The following is a 20,294-nucleotide window of genomic DNA, read 5'->3' on the forward strand; positions in this document are numbered from 1 at the left end:
TACTTATTAATTACTAAAGTTTCTTCTTAAGTAATGCTCTTTTAGTGTTTGTTTTTTTTAAAACCATATATATCATTTTGTTGTCTAACATCCGCAGAATGAGTAGCTCAAATGCATATTTCTGATTATGGTTGTGATATCTCCGACAGCACTTGAAGGCAACATCAGCTGGGATAAATTGACGCTCCTCCAGACTCAGTAAACACATCAGCTGCTGCGTCCAGGTGGAGACATGGTGCAACTGTACTGTTGGGGAGACAGCTCCAGTGGACAGTTCTGTCCAGAGAAAGCCCTCAGTCCGGCTTCCTGGACTGTCCCCGGGGCTATAACCAACATCTGCTGCGGAGACCAGCACACTTTATTCCTCACCAAGGATGGAGGAGTCCTATCATGTGGACACAACGCACTGGGACAACTTGGACGAAAGAAACGCAAAGATGGGAAGACACCAGGTAGGCAGTAGAAAAATAGTCGACATAAGAAGACAATATAGTGCTATAAGCGTCTTTATGAGTTCTTTAAAAGCGCTATATAAGTTGAATTTATTATTATAATAGCTTTGTAACTAATCTAAGATTCTAAACTCTAAATTCTAAATTCTAAATTAGTCTAAAATTAAAAACATGTTTTTATGTATCTTTAGAAATGTTTTATTATCTGGTTTTCTTTGGTTCTTCTTCACTAATGTCTGCGAAGACAATTTCATTTAAGGAGGGACTTTATGAAGTGTTTACTGATAGACTAATGAGTTTATCGCATCTATCTTAAGGTGTAAATCAGTCAGACAGTCAGTGCACTGCACATATTACGCAGGCCAATTAGTTGATCTACGTTTCACTTTCGTTTCCTTCTGATCAGTGAAGGCAACGAAAGTTAACTCAGCGTTTATTATTACGTGTTGAGTTCAAGTGCAGGTTGGAAAGTTTGTCATTCAGGATAGTGATGCATTCAAAGTTTGGATATGTAGTTATAATAGTGCTGGTAGAAGTATTTAGATACTAAAGTGAAAGTCAAAATATCACAATACACTCCTGCAAGATGACAGACAGTATGATGATTATTGATAATGATGATTAAACTATCAAAAGTAGTATTTTATTATTATATAATAAAATACATATTACATTCTATTATATACTATACTATATTATATTTTTTTATTATTGATGCATCCACATGTACAAAATGTTTGTTGTAGCAGGTTAAGGTGGAACTAATTAACTCCTTTAATTACTAGATAGTTTAATGTATAAACTACTATGCACTACTTTACTACCTCATTTAATTTTATTTTAAAGTGTAACTTGCACACTTTGCTATTGTATGTAATACGTTATTGTTATTCTTTGTTCATATTTTATATTTTCTGAGCTAGTAGTAGTAGTCTGGTATATTTATAGTGTATTCTTATTATATTCTTTATATTGTGTGTACTATAGATATTATCTCTAGTGTTGATATGTATTTTTATTGTATATTTTATATCTGTTCCTGTGCATTGTCTGGATAACTTGCTGCTGTAACACAAGAATTTCCCAATTTGGGATCAATAAAGTACATCTATCATCTATCTTTAACAATGCATCATATTAAGATTATCTTATTTTTAAATGTGAAGTCTTCATGGGAAAAGTAATTAGAAACTATAAATTCAATGGAATGGAAGTATAAAGTAGCACAAAATTAAAATACTTAAGTAAATAAAAAAGTACAGTTTAGACTGATTAGTATAGAATTGGATTATGTTTATTATGTTTAGATATGTATTGTTTGTCACACTTTACATCCCAGTTTCTGTTTATAATTCTCTGTCTGTTGTCCTGTATAAGCTCGTGTGGAGGGTCTGGGTGATGTGGTGTCCATAGCTTGTGGTCAGGACCACTGCCTGGCTGTTTGTGCATCTGGACAGGTGTTCTCCTGGGGGGCAGGAGAGGACGGACAGCGAGGCATTTTACCAAACCTTCTGTCCAGCAGACTAAGGTAAGATCTCAGTCTATGGAATATATCAACATGCATACTCATCACTGAAAGTCAGCACAGGTTTTGTTTTAATTTTTTTTAACGTGTTATTGTCTCTTGTACATGCAGTCAAGTGCCGATACCACTGCAAATACCAGTTATTCAAGTTGCTTGTGGGAACACCCACTCGCTGGCACTGACTAAAGGTAAGACAAACACACTGATGACATCTTTGTGTGTTTATACGTAACAGTGCAATGAAATGTTAAGTCACGTGTAATGTAGTAATCACTATATCACTGTGCCAAATACAATTTAGTGTGTTTAAATAGTTATTTTATCTCCATTTTTTTCTGCTTTACAGGCGGCGTTGTCTTCTCGTGGGGTTTGAACAGTCATGGTCAGCTGGGCCAGGGGAAGGAGGTGTCGCTGCGGTATGTACCCGACCTGGTGTGCGCTCTGAACGGCGTAGCGGTGACCCAGATTTCAGCCGGAGCGACCCACTCTCTGTTCCTCACGCTCCCAGGCCTGGTGTACTGCTGTGGAGCCAATAAATCTGGCCAGCTGGGGCTCAACAGGGTGGATGAGAAGGGTACAAATACTTTAACTGAGTCACAAACTCACTTGCTCACGCTTACCAAGCAGCAGATTTTCCATATATTCAAGTTCATTGGTCTTTATCAGTGGGCAACCTCCGGGTCTGAAAAGTGAAGCCAATGCAGAAGTGCCTTAAACTTGTATTCTTTCTAATAGCCAGCAGGGGGCGACTCCTCAGGTTGCAAAAAGAAGTCTGATTGTATAGAAGTCTATGAGAAAATGACCCTACTTCTCACTTGATTTATTACCTCAGTAAACATTGTAAACATGAGTTTATGGTCTCAATCGCTAGTTTCAAGTCTTATCCAATACAGCATGATGTTCATTTAGTAAATGATGGTCCCATTTAGAGTAAAATAGACCATAAAGCAGGGTATGCTTTAGGGCGTGGCTACCTTGTGATTGACAGGTCGTTACCACGGCGCGGTCCGGTCTGGGAGTTGTCCGTGTTTTCGTCTTGCAACTTTAACCCATGAAAGTTAATTGTAACATTTTGGTTGCCTAAAAATGTCTTATTCAGTGTTCGGTTGTACTTAGCTCCACCCTCTCATGTCAGAGGTACTAACTGGTGCTATTAACTTCACACCAACCACCTGATTATATACTGTATTATTCCATCTAATTTATCAAAACCTGTTATATGTAATGTAAGCATCTTTTTTTCCATTTCTTATCATCACTAATAGGCAGGTTCAACATCTGTATGGTGCCTGCCCTCAAACCTCTGGGTGTCTCCTTCATAAGCTGTGGAGAGGCACACACTGCTGTGTTAACACAGGTAATACACTGACTTCACCACAATCATTATAGATCACATAGTAAAGATAATTACAGTCAAAGACGTTGCTTCTCATGATCTTATGTGATGCTGTGATTTCTAGGATGGCGAGGTTTTCACTTTTGGAGAGGGAAGCCACGGTCAGCTCGGTCACAACTCCTCTGCTAATGAAGTGAGACCCAGACTGCTCGACGGCCTGGACGGACCCGCCTCTCAGATTTCATGTGGCAGGTAAAAAACTAGGAGGGTGCTTATGTGAAACACTGAAAATGTGTTGAGACTGTTTCATAACCAGTTAAAGGTTCCTCACAATAACTTAAAGGAAGACTTACTTAGTTTTGGCATCATAAAATCATGCTTACAATAACTTTGAGAATATCTAACTTGAAGTACTTTATGAAATTCATTTACATCATAAGTTTCTCATTAAATTCACAATTGTTTCTTGTCTCTCAGACGTCACACTCTGGTTTTGGGCTCCTCCGGCCAGCTGTGGGCTTTTGGCCATGGGGCCAAAGGTCAAATTGGGACTGGACGGTCAGAGGACAGTCCGACTCCCACTCTGGTACAACTTCCGTGGACCACTGACAGTGCAGAAGCCATACCCAGTGGTGTGTATCTGTGGACAGTGTGTTATTTTAATAGGAGATGTATATCAGGCAGTAATATGGCTGCCAAAGACTATTGGATGACGCTTTGAGTTAAAGATGGTCTTTATTCTTGGACAGTTCCTCAGAAATGTTGGCAGTAAAATATTCAGTTAAATCAATATTTAATTATATTGATTTGTAAAGGAACTACCTTTAAATTATCAGTTTTAGTGGTGTAAGACTAGCAGATTTAAAATGACAACACAAAATGTGTTTTTATTTGTTTATGCAGACCTGAAAATATCAGCTGGGTGGAATACAAACTTCACTTACACTTCACCTACACAGGTAATGTGTTCACATATTTAAAGACTCATTGTTCTGACAGATTTTCACAGGAAGATACCCAGATTTAATTTAGTTAAATCTAATGTCTGTCTCTAAAGAGTTTGGACCGAGGACGGATAACTGGGCGTCTTGATGAGACCAAACTGCTTGAATGGCTGTCAATGAGACACGGCAACACAGAGGCAAAGAGGTCCTTTTTTTCATAGTTACTTTATGGTTGTAATTATGCAGCTGCACATATGAAATATCAGTCTCATAAGCTTTAACTACTGTGTTTGTAAGGCTCCCTCTTTGTTTATTCAACAGAGAAATAACTTCGATGTTTCTGACAAGTTCAAGTCTTGTTGCAAGTTTCACGAAGGCCGAGTGAGTCCTTTTATTACTGTTTACTGTTTAAATTATAATAGTAAAGAGTAAATTTCAGAATTAAAAGATAATCTGGATGCCATTCTGGTACTTTGTTTTAATGCTTTGTTTTTGATATCAGTGGGCCTCCACCAGAAGCAGACGCCTTAACTGTGGACCTTGAGGCAGCTAGCAGAGCTTTCGACCAGCTGCTGGCAGTACCATGGATCAAACAATCAGTAAAGAACATACATTTAATTATTTCCATGCATCACTGAGATCATTTGCTCATAAATTGACTGACTGAGAAAACTAGCCCCCCACCAACAACAACATTGTCATCATAGATCTCTTTTCCGTGCAGGTTAACATCAACCACCTGATTGATTGGCTTTTCGCTTCAAGAACTGCCCTGAAATCTCCAGAGATCTTCCTGATTCTGCTGACGTGTCCTCTTCTCCAAGAGGATTCTAATGTCATGAGCAGGGTGATGCCGCTGGCGATCATTATTGCTGATCTGAAGGAGAAGACTCTGGAAACACTAAGTAAACAACTAGAGCAAACTTTATTTTTCGTCTTTTTGCCACAGGTTTGGGGAGATGCAATGATCCTCGAGCTTACTGTACAGTATTGACAAATATCACAAAATTAGACATTAAATATTGAATATGGCCTTGCAGAATAAAAATATATAACTTTTCACTTCAATCAAAAGTTTATATTTCCCTCAAAGTGCTAAATTTTTTTCACAGAACCTATTCCAACCAGATTTTAAAATGTACAATATAGAACTATATACAGTCATCAGTAGGTAACGTGAGAAAATGTGAGATATTAATTTGATATATACTGTGCACATGGTGGCAAATTAAGAAAACATGCAAATTCAGAAACGTGCTGCAAGCAGCACACACTACAACAGTCCAGGGGGACACTAAAAAGTGATGCACATGGCTGGGACACTTGTTGTTCCCATGGTTTTTGGCTTAAGTTATTGAAGTCAGTGGTGTTGGAATATGAGCTAAAATGTAGTTATGTTCTCATGGTATATTTTAACATAGTGATCTGCATGATTCATATTATTGCAGATATCTGCTGTTAACCTAGCGTGAGCCTTTTGTTTATTATTAGACCCACAATTCAAATAATTTGACAAAATACACATTTCTAATATTTTCATCTTTTTTTTATAGGAGTTTATTATTCTTATCCACATCTTACTTACCTATATGAACTATTTCTGTGTATGTATGGGTTCAGTGCTGCTTGATATATGTGCTTCATTTTTATGAAGCTTTAATTTTGTTTGTATGTCATATGGAGGGCTTACATAGGTTTCTGCTTTGTAGCTTTAAAAGTGCTATACAAATGAAATTATTAGAATTATTATTATGATTAATTGTGAAACACGCAATCTTTATGGTAGCTGGCTGTAGTTATTTTCAGAATTGTCACCAGGTAACGTTCAAGGACGAAAATAAATTACAAATCGTTCAGTTAATGGTTTAAAACAAGTCAAAATAAGTTGCAGTTTGACCTCATGAATAATAATTCTACCGACCCTTTCTGTAATGAAAGAAAGGGGCAGCAGTTACTTAATTGTTAACTGATAAACAAATTAAGCAAAGTGATTCATTTTGTTAGTCATGTCTGCAAAACCTACCGGTAGTTTAACTTGCTTGCCCCCTATTACGGGTTCTCAAATAACGTTTTACGTTCGTTATAGCCAGCTAACATAAATTGTTTGACAATTAATTGTATGTATTTTGTCAGATAAATAACTTTATCAGATCAATAATTTCATAAGCCAAACAAACATGGCAACAACGAATGTATCCCAGCCGTGTGCATCCCTTTTTAGTGTCCCCCTGGAAGCAGTTTTCGTTGTGTGCTGCTACTTGTGGCACATTTCTGTATTTGGTTGTTTTCTCTATTTGTGGTGTTTTGTCTAAACGCTGCACAGATATTGTGAATTTGGCTACATTTTTTTCTTAATTTGCAGCTCTCAGTGCCACCGTACCATCTAAGTCCTATAATGTTTTTTGTTCTGCAGGACGCCAGTGGTCTTCCGTGCCACCCTCCATACTACTGAAGCACATCTTGGTGTTCAAAAAAGCCGTGGCCTTCATGCTACGAAATGACCTCTTGACAACTCACAACCCAGTAGTCAGATACCTGATGGAAGTCCTCAAGCTGCTCTACAAAGTCAGTGCTTTGTGTTTTTATTCCAGTCATCAGTGAGTTTAGTGTCAGATCTATTATAGCCTAGTTTTTAGGGCTTTCAATGAATATTCTAAATTCTAATATATATTTGAATAGTAAAAACAGATATTCGAATATGGAAATTAACATTTGATTGTGAAAAAAACAGCATTACTCTGCCTCGCACGCGCTGAATGCACCGCATGACGTGAGTCACACAATGTCACTTTCATTAATTGAAAATGAAATATAATGTTAGGTCAAGCTTAACGATGAATAATTCAACAACATCCGGCTGTCGGAGGATGGACGCTAGATATTCAAATAGTTTGAATCTATGTGTTTTTTTAGAACGAATATTTGGTAACACTTCATTTTACAGGTCTGCAAATTTCTTGGTAATTAGGTGATAATTAGCAAGTAACTTATTTGAAATTTCTTTGGAATTACTGCCAAATTACCCCAATATTTACCTCAAAATGTATCGAAAATTACATTATTGTAAACATTATTTAATAATTATATGCTAAAATAGCATATAATTGTTAAAATAGTGCCCTTATCCTTGAGAAGCAGCTGTGCGCTGCTCTTCATCGGAGGTGGAAAACCAAAACTAGACAGACAGAGACACCTCTGATCAGGCACAAATCTCACCATTGTGTGACTTATTGTCTACACAAATGTAACCTGGTAGCTAATGTAATGATTCAGGGAGTTTATTTTAGAAATGTCAAAGAAGTTGTTTGGTAATTATTATCTATTTATAAGCGGACATGGAAATAAAGCATATCAATTAACTTTGTATTCTTTTCCTGGAAATGTATTAAATAAATTACCAGCTATTGGGAAATAGCGGAATATAATTATTAAATAATGTTTATAGTAAAGTTATTTTCGATAAATGTTGAGGTAGATATTGGGGTAATTTGGCAGTAATTCCAAAGAAATTTCAAATAGTTTACTTGCTAATTATCACCTAATTACCAAGAAATTTGAGCACCTGTAAAATGAAGTGTTACCGAATATTCAAACGTCATTTTTGGCGAGTTTTGACAGCCATTTTCTAAAGTTGGTATAGTCATTTTCTTAAGGGGTTTTGCAAAACATTTGTTCTTTTGTGTAATCAGAATTAACACCGAGGCTAAAACTAGTGTCATTGCTGATTATTTGATATTTTTTTAAATGAAGTCCCATCACAAGTTACTAGAGGTAAAGATGATGTCTTCAAACTGTCTGACCCACATTGTCCAATGATAGCTTGGCGTTTTTTTTTTATACATTATCAAATGAAAATATTTTTGCTATGTAGTGTTTTTTTCTCATGTGTGTGTATATATATTTTTTCACAGGCTAACAAAGCTGGAAAAACCTACAAAGTCCCACTGAGCACCTTTTACATCGAAGAAATCGCTAGTAGTGTGCTGCTAGACATGGACGTCGCTCTTTGGCTGCAATCTTCTAGAGTGGAGGTAAAAACATACATTACAGTATACACGATGTTTCAGGGGAACAATCTGTCCTTTTGTCCTGAATACTTAATACTTATTGCTGAAATGATTTATTGGTAAATCATTGATCATTTTCTTAAAGGATGAAGACAACACACCTGTCATTTTCTGCCGCTACCCATTCCTGTTCAGACTGGAATGCAAGGTGGCGGTCTTTAACATCCATGCAGCCATAGTGAAGGTACAGTATGTATTATAAAATGATAATCTGTAAACATTTTACTGAAGCTCTACATTAATGATACTGCATAATGTGACCGCAGTTGTTTTTTAAATTGAGCATTCATTTTAAAGAATATATATATCTTGTACTGTGTAATTTTATTAAACTTTCCATCTGCGATATTTCTTTATAAAGAAGGGTTTTGTAATTACAGGGGGCGCAGCATATCATTCATAGAATGGCTTTGATGTGTCCTGAGGAGATGTTGGGACATCCCTTGGACTCTGCCCCGGCCCCGGTCCTCCAGCTAACTCTGAGACGAACTCACCTGGTCGAGGACACCTTCAGACAGCTCGCTGCAGCCGACCACTGCGCTTTCAAAAGGGAGCTTTTGGTAAAAACGACATAAACCAAAGCTTTAGTGTTCTGAAGCAAAACATTTTCGCTTTTGTGTTTATGTTACTTCATGTCAGAGTCATTAAAGGGGTCCTCCATCGGCGTAGTTTTGCACTTTTGTAAAGTTGTGGGACTCACAAGAGACGAAAAATGGTAAAAATTGTAGCAGCAGAGGCCGAGATATTAGAAGATTTAGTCCTACGCTGCCCACATTGCAACTTAAAGGGATAGTTCGGGTGTTTTTGATGTGGGGTCGTATGAGGTACTTATCCATAGTCGGTGTATTACCTACAGTAGATGACGGTCGGCACGCCCCCAGCTTGGAGAAACAGACAGGAGTACCAGCACGGTAGCAAAGCAATGTACTGCTGTGGACGGGGCTGGCAGCAAAACATATTTTAGCCACCTAAAAGAAAAGCTCACCTAAAAAAAAAAAAAAATATCCGTTGAAATGTACACTTTATTTAGAATATTTTCATCACTTTATGTTGCCGTCAGACTACCATTTCTGACTGGGTAATGAACTGAAAGTGAAACTTATCTCTGCTCTCTCTAACGCCAGCAGGCTCAGATGACAAAAACAGTATAAATACGTTTAACTTTCAGTTCAGTTCTCCGTCAGAAAATATTCTAAATATAATGTACACTTAAACGGATCGCTCCTTTCTGTTTCTCCAAGCTGGGTGCGTACCGACCGCTGTCTACTGTAGGTAATACACCTACTATGGATAAGTGTCTCATACAACCCCACTTCAAAACACCAAACTATCCCTTCAATAGCATATTTTCCATTATGTGTAAAATCGATTGAGTTCATCTTGAGCAAAATGTCAATTACAGTAAAAATTTAAGATAAAATTTACATGACTGTCTGGAAACATGCCAATACCCATTAGAAAAGTTTATTTTATTGTAATGAGAATTAAATAAATGTACAATTTTATTGACTAAAGTTCAAAATTTGGCCGTCGATTGTAGCAACTAGTGGATTGTGTGAAGCTGTCAGAGTTAGTAATTATACATTTGAAAGTCCCACAAAACCATTTATTACAAGTGCAAAACGGATGTCAGGGAAGTTGTGCATGGATATATGTATATACAGTATATGCTCAAGGACACATATTAAAAAGACATTATTCTATCCTTCCTAGGTGCAATTTGTAGACAACAGGAAGGTGATGCTTGTCAACAAAAGGGACTTCTTCTTGCACGTGTTTGATGAGCTGATGGCCCCCGAGTCTGAAATGTTCTTGTACAACGAGAGCCAGACTCTGGCCTGGTTCCCTCCCAGGGTAAGACCACATCATTACAGAGAAAACCATACATATACTAATCCTTTTTGTAAGCACTAAACAAATCCCTCGACTTGATTGAATTGCCCTATTTGTGGTTGCACAATACTTCCAAAACATTTCTGAATGTAAAATACGAGTGAAGAAATAATGGTCAATGTACAATTCTGCTTCTATCTGATATTTGATGCCCCGTTAAACTGTACATTTGACCTCATCATCCTGTGATCATTGGTCATCAACCAAACAGCCAAAAGTGGAGGAGAAGACCTACTTCCTGTTTGGCGTTCTGTGTGGCCTGGCTCTCTACAACCACAACATTGTCTACATGCCCTTCCCACTGGTTCTCTTCAAGAAGCTGCTCAGAGTCAAACCCTCGATGGACGACATGAAGGAGTTCGAACCCGTCATGGGAGAGTAAGATTTATTTTTGTTGTATTGTTGTTTTATTGACAGTGATATGGCTGCACTTTGTGCATAACTGCAGAAATATATATATATATATATATATATAGTCTGTTTGGTAGTTTTGATTTGAAACACGTTCTGCTGGTCCTAGTTGTGTTAAACTGATCTTTTTGTGTATTCACTGTGTCTTCAGGTCTTGGCGGTGCATGTTGGAGGACTACACTCCTGATGTAGTCAACAGCCTGGAGACTACTTTCACTGTGGGTTTACTACATCACAGACGGTGTTATTTTCATACACATGTTGCTGCAATATTCCAATCAAGCTGTTATTACCATTCATTACAGGTGTCCTGGGGTGGTGAGGAAGTTGAGCTTGATCCGACAGAGACTGGAAAACCTGTCACAGCATCAAACAAGTATGTTTGCACAGAATAGCTGTATGTAACAATCTGCACAGCCCTCACAGCAGCTCAGATTTAGAGTCTGCCTCACAAGCGTATTACATTTATGTCAGTCCGTCTCTGATATCCTCTCAGATTTGTTGTCATTTCGCTGTACGTACTGTCGAGTTAAATGTCCTGGCCTAAACATCATATACTACAGACTTAAAAAAATATCTTTGTTTGGTACAGAACCCCCCCAAAAAAAAAATCACACCATAATCATTTAAATATGTTTTTCAATAAAAACTGAGAATAATGATGGAAATATTATCATTCCCTCTAATATCGCAAATCATATTGCAAAATCAGTCAAAATAATCACAATTAGATATTTTCCCAAAATCCCATTCACTTGGACTCAAGGTTGAACTGATTAGAATTTGGTGGTCAAAGGTCACTGTGACCTCACAAATCACGTTTTTGGCCATAACTCAAGAATTCACATGTTAATTATGGCAATTTCACACAAATGTCTAATAGGATAAAATGATGAAGTGATGACATTTTGGACAGACATGGATGTTATCTGCAACTTGACTGGTAGGCGGGGGTATACAACCACAAGGCAGTAATTCTGTTTTTTCTTAATAGAAAAGAGTTCATAGACGCCTTCGTCAACTATGCCTTCAACAAATCAGTGGAGGGAGTGTTTGAAGCGTTCAAGAGAGGCTTCTTCAAGGTGTGTGACATCGACGTGGTGGAGTTCTTCCAACCCGAGGAGTTGCAGGCGGTGACCGTGGGCCAAGAAAACTACGACTGGGAGGTGTTCAAGAAGGTCGGCTGAAACTTTTGAGTCTTTAAGTCAGAAATGTAGATACGGAGATTAATCTTTACTCCCTCGTTTTGAAGTCAGATATTCAGAATTTTATATTAACTTATGTCGTAAGATATATAATTTTAAACAAGAATACAGTATGAAAATACGGCAAACAAGATTAAATGACTAGTTATTTCATGTATTAGCCCATACAGTATGTCTGTATGTTACGTTACTTCCGACACATTCTCAGATTGTCAGACTTGAAATTTGAGTTAAGATATGCTGCGAGTTGTGAACTATTTTTAAAACTTTGTTTGAAAATAGCTACTACAGTTGTGTGTGTGTGTGTGTGTGTGTGTGTGTGTGTGTGTGTTTGAGTACTTGTGACGAAGTCACCCCAGACTTGAGCTACCAACAGCAACAAATTTCAAATGTGTTTGTTTACAGATTAGATTTTCTGACAGCATAGCTCATGAAGTCAGTGCTTTTTGGTAGTTTCAGAGTTTCCCATGATCACCCGAACGCACCAACAAGAAGAGATTTAAAGTTCCTGCACACAAAGTGCATCAGCACACACTTTAACTTAGACCAAACAATAAAAAAGAATGACTTAGTGTTTGCTGATGGATTCCCTTTTTTGGAAAAATCTTCATTTTAAAAGTAACTAGTAACTATAGTTGTCAGATAAATGTAGAGGAGTAAAAAGTAGACTCTGAATTTTAGTGTAGTAGACGTAAAAAAAGTGACATAAAATGGAAATCAAGTAAATTACAAGTATTGTAATTATACTTAAATACAGGAATGTACTTAGTTACTTTCCACAACTGTATTTTCCCAAACAGAACACGGTTTATGAAGGAGACTACCATGAAATGCATCCAAACATCGTGACCTTCTGGGAGGTGTTTGAGGGTCTGACAGCGGAGGAAAAGAAAAAATTTCTTTGTAAGTATTATATGATTGATAATTTATCAAGTTTGACTTTACGGTGGAGCGGTGCTCTCTCTATCAGTTTCAGCTGAAAGAAACATTTTGATGTTTTCTTTGTAATCTCTAAAGTTTTCTTAAATTCATTTGTTATTTTTGTGGTCAGTGTTCCTCACAGGCTGCAAACGCGTACCCTTCCTGGGTATGGAGAGCATCAAGATGAGAGTCGCCGTCTTGCCCGACGCCTCTGAGATCCATCTGCCAGAATCGCTCACCTGCCATTGTCTGTTATTGCTGCCCATCTACGAGAGATACCCAGTGGAGAGGACCATGCAGACCAGGCTCCTCAAGGCTATCAACCACAACAGAGGCTTCTGGAAGGAAGTAGACACTGAAGAAGAATGAAGTAATGACCTCTATGTAAACGTTAGTTTTGGGCTTTTCTGTCGCTACAATCTTTTCTTCTATTAATGTTGTAAAGTAAGTTCTAACTTGAGATCCATGGTAATAGAAGTAGATAAGCAGCCCATGTTTGGTCATTTAGCAGTTAAGAGAAACAGTGTTTGTTTTTATTTGTTTTGATGCCACTGCCACGTTAAATGTTAAAGTCTTGTTTGATAATGTTTTTTGACAACTTTCTGTTCATCTTATATTGATGAAGCAGCCTATTTAGAGTTATTTAACTATTACAAAGAGTTACGAGTGTTTCCGCACATTATTCAGCTTTGGCAAGTCAAACAAAAATATGAAGGAAAGATTAAAAAGATATGTTATGTTTGTGTGACAAAAGAAAAACGATACTAAAATGTGTGTTAATTAGAAATGTATTATTTTCTTGCACCTTGTACCTTAATAACCTACTAAATAAATATATTTCTCTTCAATATTGGCTTGCAGTTTATTATGATGTTGAAAATTAAGTAATTTTAATAATGTTTTTTATATATTATATTAATTAAAAAGTGTGAACATTTAGCTTAAAAATGTAAAGACCCAAAGAGCGAGGATAAAAAGGTGACATTTTTGTTTGCAGTGCTCAAGGATTTGTAAATGCAAATTTAGCGGTTTGTGAATAAAAATATAATAATATAAAAATAATTGAGAACATAAAACACAACTCACACCTCAGCAGCTCCATCAGTCAGACTTTATTTAGCATTCGTCATATCATTTCAATGGCTTGATTTGATAGGTTTGTATGCTTTCAGACTACTGTGACAGTCAGGGATCCATTCATGATTAATCCTGAACAAAAAGTAAATTACCTGCTACATGTATATAGAATGAGATGCTGCAATTTCAGGAATCTTATTTAAATGAGCACATAAAAATGTTTTATTGGCAACTCAGTTAACCGAGATAAGCGTTGAAGCATTCATCAATCATGAGTTTCAAAAATCCTGAATTTTGAATATTTCCTGAATCAATTTAAGTAAATGTGAATCCTACCTTGGTTTAAGTTAACACTGGCTACATAAAAACAAGCTGTGACATTAGATGATGATGTACAAGCACATTAAAGCACAAGAAAGTATTTCTGACATTTAAATATTTCAAGTATCTCAAAGAGACTTAAACAATTTTCACAGAACGGACCACCTCATCTCTTCATTTTCTTTATTCCATCCGACTTTCAATATGAAAAGCAGTAAATAATTTACTCGTTTCTTTTAAAAGGATATCAAAGTCAACTCAACAATTCATCGCGAGGTTACACCCTCATGTCGTGGCTTACGGTTGATTATTTCTATTCAAGAGTTGTCAGGCAGCAAAGCTCATATACATGTATCAAAGCACATACAAAAAGATAAAAGGGAGGTGGTATTAAACCCACACCAGTTATAGATAACCCTAGTTTCCAGATCCAATGAGGATAGAACAGGTATTTCTCATCAGTCAAACATCGAAACAGAGCCAGTTGATCACTTTTAAACCGAAATCTGACTTCTTTCTTGTCGGACCATAGACTGTGAAACGGACGGTTTCTTTGAGGTTAGTGTGCTTTCTTTAGATTCGGCTCAGATAAATCCCATGAAATATCAGACCAGAGCAACATCTGCAACAATACTTCTGCTATACACAAACACATACTTAAATATTACTATAAAATATAATTAACAAAATAATTACAAAATATAGAAAAACAACTTAAAGCCACTTGCTGTTGCTACACATAAAAAAAAAAGACGGAAAAAAAGGCAATACTAATGACACGGGGCTGTGCTGTGAGAGGGAAGGTAGTAATGCCTCACATCCTCTCCGAATCGTCTTGTAGCATGTGTTGTTCTGCTCCGTGCATACATGGACTGAGTCTCGTGTACTTCTGTCTTTATGTCTGGGGATATTTTCCAGACAACTGTGGCCGTTGAGCGTTTCATCCAAGTCCAGTTTCCTTGATGTGTGTGTTTGTTTTTTAAGGGGGTGCGATGGCATTCGGATACTCAAGTTCATCTTCTACACAACGAGTGTGTGTGTGTGTGAGTGGGTTTTATCTGACGAGGTGGTAGGTGAGCCAGTACATGAAGATGGGCTGTGCTGCTGCTATAGACATGGTGAGGTACATCCTCAGCTGGTTTCTGGCTCCTCTCACCAGCCTCCCCTCCGCCGCCGCCTCAGATAACAGCTTCAGACGCAGGGTGCGGATCTGAGGAGAGACACGTTAACGATATTATTTAATCAAACCATTAAACAAACGTCTTATTATGTCTGCTGAGATTACCACATGACTTGTGACATGCGGTCAAAAAAAAAAAACTGCCTTGCCATAACATCTATCTTTGTGTAGGTCTTCAGGTTCAGATTTTGGTTAATCAAGTTCTGTGTTTTAGCATTGAGGTCATAGTTAAAGGTACAGTGTGTAGGATTTGGCAGCATCTAGTGGTGCGGTCACAGTGGTACATTGAGTGTATATGTATGTGTGAAGAGGGTGGGGTGGAGGTCAAGAGTGTTTAAGTAGGGTAAAATAGCCAGGACTGCCCACTCTTAGTCGATTAGTCAACTAAGATTTCTTTTAGTTGATTAGTCGTTTTTTTATGCTTTTTCATGCTGAATGACTTATTTCCAAGAAACTTATGAGCACATCTCTGATAAACAAGATTTTAAGTGATAATTTTGTGTGATTCTTTGAAGAGAAACTCAGTTTTACAGATCTGTCGATTAAATCAACTCATCGATTAATAGACAGAATCGTTTTGAGCTTCGGTTATGCTTTCTGCAAGGATGTGTGAATGTGAATGTGAATTAAGATGTGCACGGACGGGCGAACACCTGCCCGTCTGATGGTGTGACGTCACTTTGGCCGTGCGGACACTCGCAACACTCGCGGGTGCCGCAAGCATAAATCACGCTTTAGTCGACTAAGACTTTCTAAGACAGAAATAAAGGACGGAGCTAAAAATAGCAACATGAAGGAATGTGAGAGGGTGTGCAATTACAGCATGCCTTATATGTGTAGTCATGTCTTTTGTTAGCTTGACATCAGATCTATGTATGTTATTTATGTGTGGGGTACAGGAAAGCTTTTAATTGCATAAAATGTTGAGATGTGTGCTCAGACAGGGGGGCAGAAAGCTGATTTAAGTATTGCAGAGAGCTCTGGTGAGGGGAGGTTTAGGGTGAGATTGAGGGAAAATGTCCAAGAAGGAAACATCCTTTCCAGAATATAGAGTATATAATTCTATGCAGTGCCAAGGCATCTCGTATAATTAAGAGTTTGTGCAGTAGACATCCACCCTCAATTATTTAATAATTTAAGCTCTCAAGAGATAATCGATGCTGCTACTCACCATAAAGACAAAGATGGCAGCACAGCACCACAGTAGAGAGAGATAGTACGCTGGCCTCCCAAACAACAGGCCTGCTACGACCCCAACGATCATCCTGAGGAAACAGAGAGACACACACAGTTAAGTATAATATCCACAGAGATGTTTTGTTCTTGGCATCATTTGAATTAGCCATTTGAAATGAATAAACATCTCAGCAAAATAAAGATACACATGTGACAAGAGGCAGCAGAGGGCGAGTTGGTGATGAAAGTGTGAACATAGGAAAGATGCTGTGCATACCCGACATATTTGTAGCCAGAGAAGGCCAGCAGGTCTATGGTCGTTAGGTCGGTGTTTACAGTCACAAGGTAGAGCGACAGCAGGACCGCCAGGACTTCCATGATCAGCCACACAAACGCTGAGCTGGCCTGAACTCCCAGCAGCTCCGGAGAAAACCTGAAGGGTGCACAAAATGATACAGTCTCTATAGATGTATATACTATACTATACTATACTATACTATACTATACTATAGTAGACTCTAGTCGTAATGTGTTGAATCAGTGCAACACTAATTAATCCATCCACATTTTGTTTTCTCTGTAAGATGTTGCTGCGCTCTTAGCTGACAGAAGGCAGTGTTTTTAATTGCTTTGTGGTTGCCGTTGTTGCCCTGAGGGTGTGCATTAGAAAGATATCAGCAACAAATTAAGACAATGCCTGAAAATACCTAAAATTCACATTAAACTGACAACATGTGTTTATGTAGGAAGACATAAAAAAGCAACTAAGAAATCTACCTAGCTGTTAATGATCCCTGCTTAGATAAAGAATGGAATGATCATAAAAGCATTAGATTAACGTGTCTTTTCAAAACCTGCGTTGTTGTTGTTGTTGTCGTTGATAAAAACATAGACGCATGCATCATCTGTACCTGTTCTGTGTGCCGAGGGCCAGTCCAGCCACCAGGACGTACGTGATGAAGCCCATGGCGGGAATGTAGAGATCGGGAGCGTTCACGTCGAAGCGTGGCGCCACAGGAGTGTCCTGCTGGTAGCTCACCTCCCAGTTCTACAACACACACGATCACACACACTTACAACTTGCTAAATCTTTACGACTAAACTTTTGGCTGAAAGCATCTATATTAGTATAATAGCATTAGATTCCTGAAACATACTGTAGAATACTTGTTCAAGAAACTTAAACAACAGGTAGAACTAGGAGGAGGTATTTTGTCTCAACCTGGAGCGTATAAGGAAACAGGCCCACAGAGAAAAATCAACATATTTTTCACATGATTACCTGTACCGGTGCAAAGCGGCAGACATAACAATAATTTCTATGAAGCAGGTGTAAGCAGACTTACCTCGTGCATGTAAGGGAAAACTAGAAGGCCCAGCTTCTTCCCCACGTACACTGTATCCACGGCAAAGTAATATTTCAGCTTGGAAATTGGGATGAACCTGTCCAGCTGAAACAAGCGAGCACACAGACATACACACATGTATTATTCAGCCTGCTTTTGCCCCGACCTGATGCGTCACCAGAGGGAGCCCTTTTGCATCCTTTCTGGTAAGCAGTAATATAAAATATTAATGACTCAAGTCTTACATTCTTGTCCACCATTTCTCTTCCCTGGGATGCCAGTGAGCTGCCATACGCCATGGCCAGGTTAGACATGGGGTCTGACAGGATGGACTGGCCAGAAAGTCCTGCTGCTTGAGGCCCGGCATGCTGGTTACTGCCAACGTGACACAAGAAAATATATCAACTGAAAGAACATGATGGATGTGTCAGAAAAAAAAAAAAAAAAAATGCAAATATATGGTGAAATCTATTGTGAGGAGACGATACAAACGACTGCAAAACTGAATTGACAAAGTAAATTAGGATAATTGTGTTATTTTCTTCCCCAAAAAGAGTCAACATTTTATTTTTGAGGGCATGATCTGACTGACAAACGTAGCCTGATTTTCCCTTGATGTAATATAGGACACTAACATACAAAATGCAATAAGGCAATATACTGTATATTCACAACAGCTTAATATCCAGCCTGGCACCCACCTGTACGCTGTCTGTGGTCCACTTGTATCCTCAAACAGCTGGCTGCCTTCTGGACCATCGGCGGTGCTAGACCTTTGACGCATATTGGGCTCTGGATGAAAAGAGAGGATGGTGAGAGAAAGAGATAATGTCAAACAAAGGAGTATATCTGAACCTCTCAAATCACTTACAATTTTAGGGGATGCAAAAAAGTGTGTAGTAAAAGCAAGCAAATGCAAGACAGCCACAATTACAGGAAATCTGAGAAACCAGTATGCATCCGGTTGTATGAAGACACCTTGTTTCCCTCACCCAAATTTTCTGTTACGTGATATTCAAATTCATAGACATTCAGGCTAAGACCAGTCAACCACTAACGCTGGCTGTCCTGTGAATGTTACATTACACTGCGAGCATCCTAAGTGGTGAACATCTGTAGCAGACAGTTCATTTGTAGAAGCACAGTAGAGACTTTCCAGCACAACTTTACCTATTTCTAAAGTGCATGGAGAAGGATATAAAGTCTTGAGGAGGTGAAAACTCCAGCAACACTTGTAGTATACAGAACAACGTGTCATCAGGGTTATTTCCCTTATCTGTTACAGTTCAAATGTACTGCTACAGTGACTTTAGCATCATATACCCTCAAAATACACATCAATTTAAACAGATTTTGTGCACAAATGAAAACACTGTGCACCCAACCCCTGTGTGAATGCCCTGTGCAGGAGAAAGAGCTCTTTTAAATCCATCCCCTGAGGCAGGAATGACCTCATCACACACACTGATCACAAGAGCAGATTACATCACCACTAAAGAGACACAAACACTTTTAGTTTCCTTTCCCCTGTCATCTTAATAATGTCTGATGGATATATGACATAACACCTACAGTGTGCTAGGTCCACACACACACAGAAACACCTTTACATTTAAGAGAATAAAGTCATAAGGTAAAGAAAATAACACGTAATTACTACTTTATAACATTATGAGAAGTAATCTCAGATTTATGTTGTTCCTCAATGTGGCCCTAATGCTCTGTCCTACCACAGACCTACAACAATGATAAATACAAATGTAAACAAACAACAGTTATTCACTTCCATGTGTGTAAATGAACGGGGAGCCTCTGGAGAGGAGCTGAAGAGCCGCATGCTGCTGAGAGACTCCTGTATCTAGACGGTGGAGTACTTCAGTTTGATGTGTTGTGTTGTTATGAGTTGTTATCTAGCTAGCTGTTAGCATCACCCGCTATCAGGAACAACATGTTCACATGCAGCCGGTAGATCCGGTTAAAGGCTGGGTTGAAACATAAACTCACGTACGTAACTTACGCTGTCTGAAGCCACTTTGAGTCGCAGGGTAATCCATTTGGACTCTGATGGTCGCTGTAGTCGACAGTTGACTGACTCCACTGAGATGCAGGTAGCTAGGTAGCTAGGTAGCAGGCTAAGCTAGTACAGCTACTGGGACGTTGAGGTGTCATACAGAGATCTGACCCGGAAGTAAACGTCTTCTTCTTCTTCTTCGTCTTGTAGTTTCTTCTTCTTCTTCTTTGGTGTTTATAGGTGCATTACGCCACCTACTGGACTGGAGTGTGGAGCAGGAGAGTGACAGGAAAAATAAATAAAATAAAAATAATAATAATAATACATAAATAAAAAGTATTAATAATGATAATAATAATAATAACTAAAATAAAATAATAATAATAATAATAATTATTATTTTAGAGGTGTCAATCATAAATTTGACAC

General features: G+C 38.1%; 2 protein-coding genes across 3 annotated transcripts; one reads left to right on the forward strand and one right to left on the reverse strand.

Annotated features, from left to right (window-relative positions):
• Positions 1–184: 184 nt before the first annotated feature.
• On the forward strand, positions 185–13,602 carry LOC141771519 (putative E3 ubiquitin-protein ligase HERC6). Its single transcript, XM_074641894.1, has 23 exons — positions 185–452; positions 1,830–1,980; positions 2,089–2,165; positions 2,324–2,551; positions 3,243–3,334; positions 3,438–3,565; positions 3,791–3,945; positions 4,217–4,272; positions 4,371–4,462; positions 4,579–4,638; positions 4,760–4,856; positions 4,982–5,162; positions 6,671–6,822; positions 8,169–8,288; positions 8,410–8,508; positions 8,705–8,884; positions 10,038–10,178; positions 10,429–10,595; positions 10,780–10,846; positions 10,934–11,004; positions 11,623–11,806; positions 12,634–12,736; positions 12,885–13,602. Exons 1-23 carry the CDS (start codon positions 233–235, stop codon positions 13,121–13,123), a joined length of 3,060 nt encoding a protein of 1,019 aa, XP_074497995.1. The 5' UTR covers positions 185–232; the 3' UTR covers positions 13,124–13,602.
• Positions 13,603–14,320: 718 nt separating this feature from the next.
• Positions 14,321–20,054, reverse strand: yif1b (Yip1 interacting factor homolog B (S. cerevisiae)). Of its 2 annotated transcripts, none has more exons than XM_074641895.1 (8): positions 19,863–20,054; positions 18,556–18,646; positions 18,100–18,229; positions 17,855–17,959; positions 17,420–17,556; positions 16,786–16,941; positions 16,504–16,597; positions 14,321–15,362 (listed from the first exon to the last, which is right to left on the reverse strand). In XM_074641895.1, exons 1-8 carry the CDS (start codon positions 19,906–19,908, stop codon positions 15,207–15,209), a joined length of 915 nt encoding a protein of 304 aa, XP_074497996.1. In that variant the 5' UTR covers positions 19,909–20,054; the 3' UTR covers positions 14,321–15,206. The 2 variants fall into 2 exon arrangements, with proteins under 2 accessions (XP_074497996.1, XP_074497997.1); XM_074641896.1 differs by having other exon boundaries at positions 19,872–20,053.
• Positions 20,055–20,294: the final 240 nt, after the last annotated feature.

This window comes from Sebastes fasciatus, chromosome 7, assembly GCF_043250625.1.
Source record: "Sebastes fasciatus isolate fSebFas1 chromosome 7, fSebFas1.pri, whole genome shotgun sequence".
Lineage (NCBI taxonomy): Eukaryota > Metazoa > Chordata > Actinopteri > Perciformes > Sebastidae > Sebastes > Sebastes fasciatus.

Excerpts from the sequence above, each read along its gene's own strand:
- LOC141771519 (XM_074641894.1), top strand. The coding sequence starts at position 233 with ATGGTGCAACTGTACTGTTGGGGAGACAGCTCCAGTGGACAGTTCTGT. Across the intron at positions 2,552-3,242 it reads CAACAGGGTGGATGAGAAGG|GCAGGTTCAACATCTGTATG; the intron begins GTACAAATACTT and ends CATCACTAATAG. Across the intron at positions 10,596-10,779 it reads TTCGAACCCGTCATGGGAGA|GTCTTGGCGGTGCATGTTGG; the intron begins GTAAGATTTATT and ends CTGTGTCTTCAG.
- yif1b (XM_074641895.1), bottom strand. The coding sequence starts at position 19,908 with ATGGATTACCCTGCGACTCAAAGTGGCTTCAGACAGCGTAAGTTAC. Across the intron at positions 17,557-17,854 it reads TTTTCCCTTACATGCACGAG|AACTGGGAGGTGAGCTACCA; the intron begins GTAAGTCTGCTT and ends TGTGTGTTGTAG. Across the intron at positions 15,363-16,503 it reads CTGCCATCTTTGTCTTTATG|ATCCGCACCCTGCGTCTGAA; the intron begins GTGAGTAGCAGC and ends GTCTCTCCTCAG.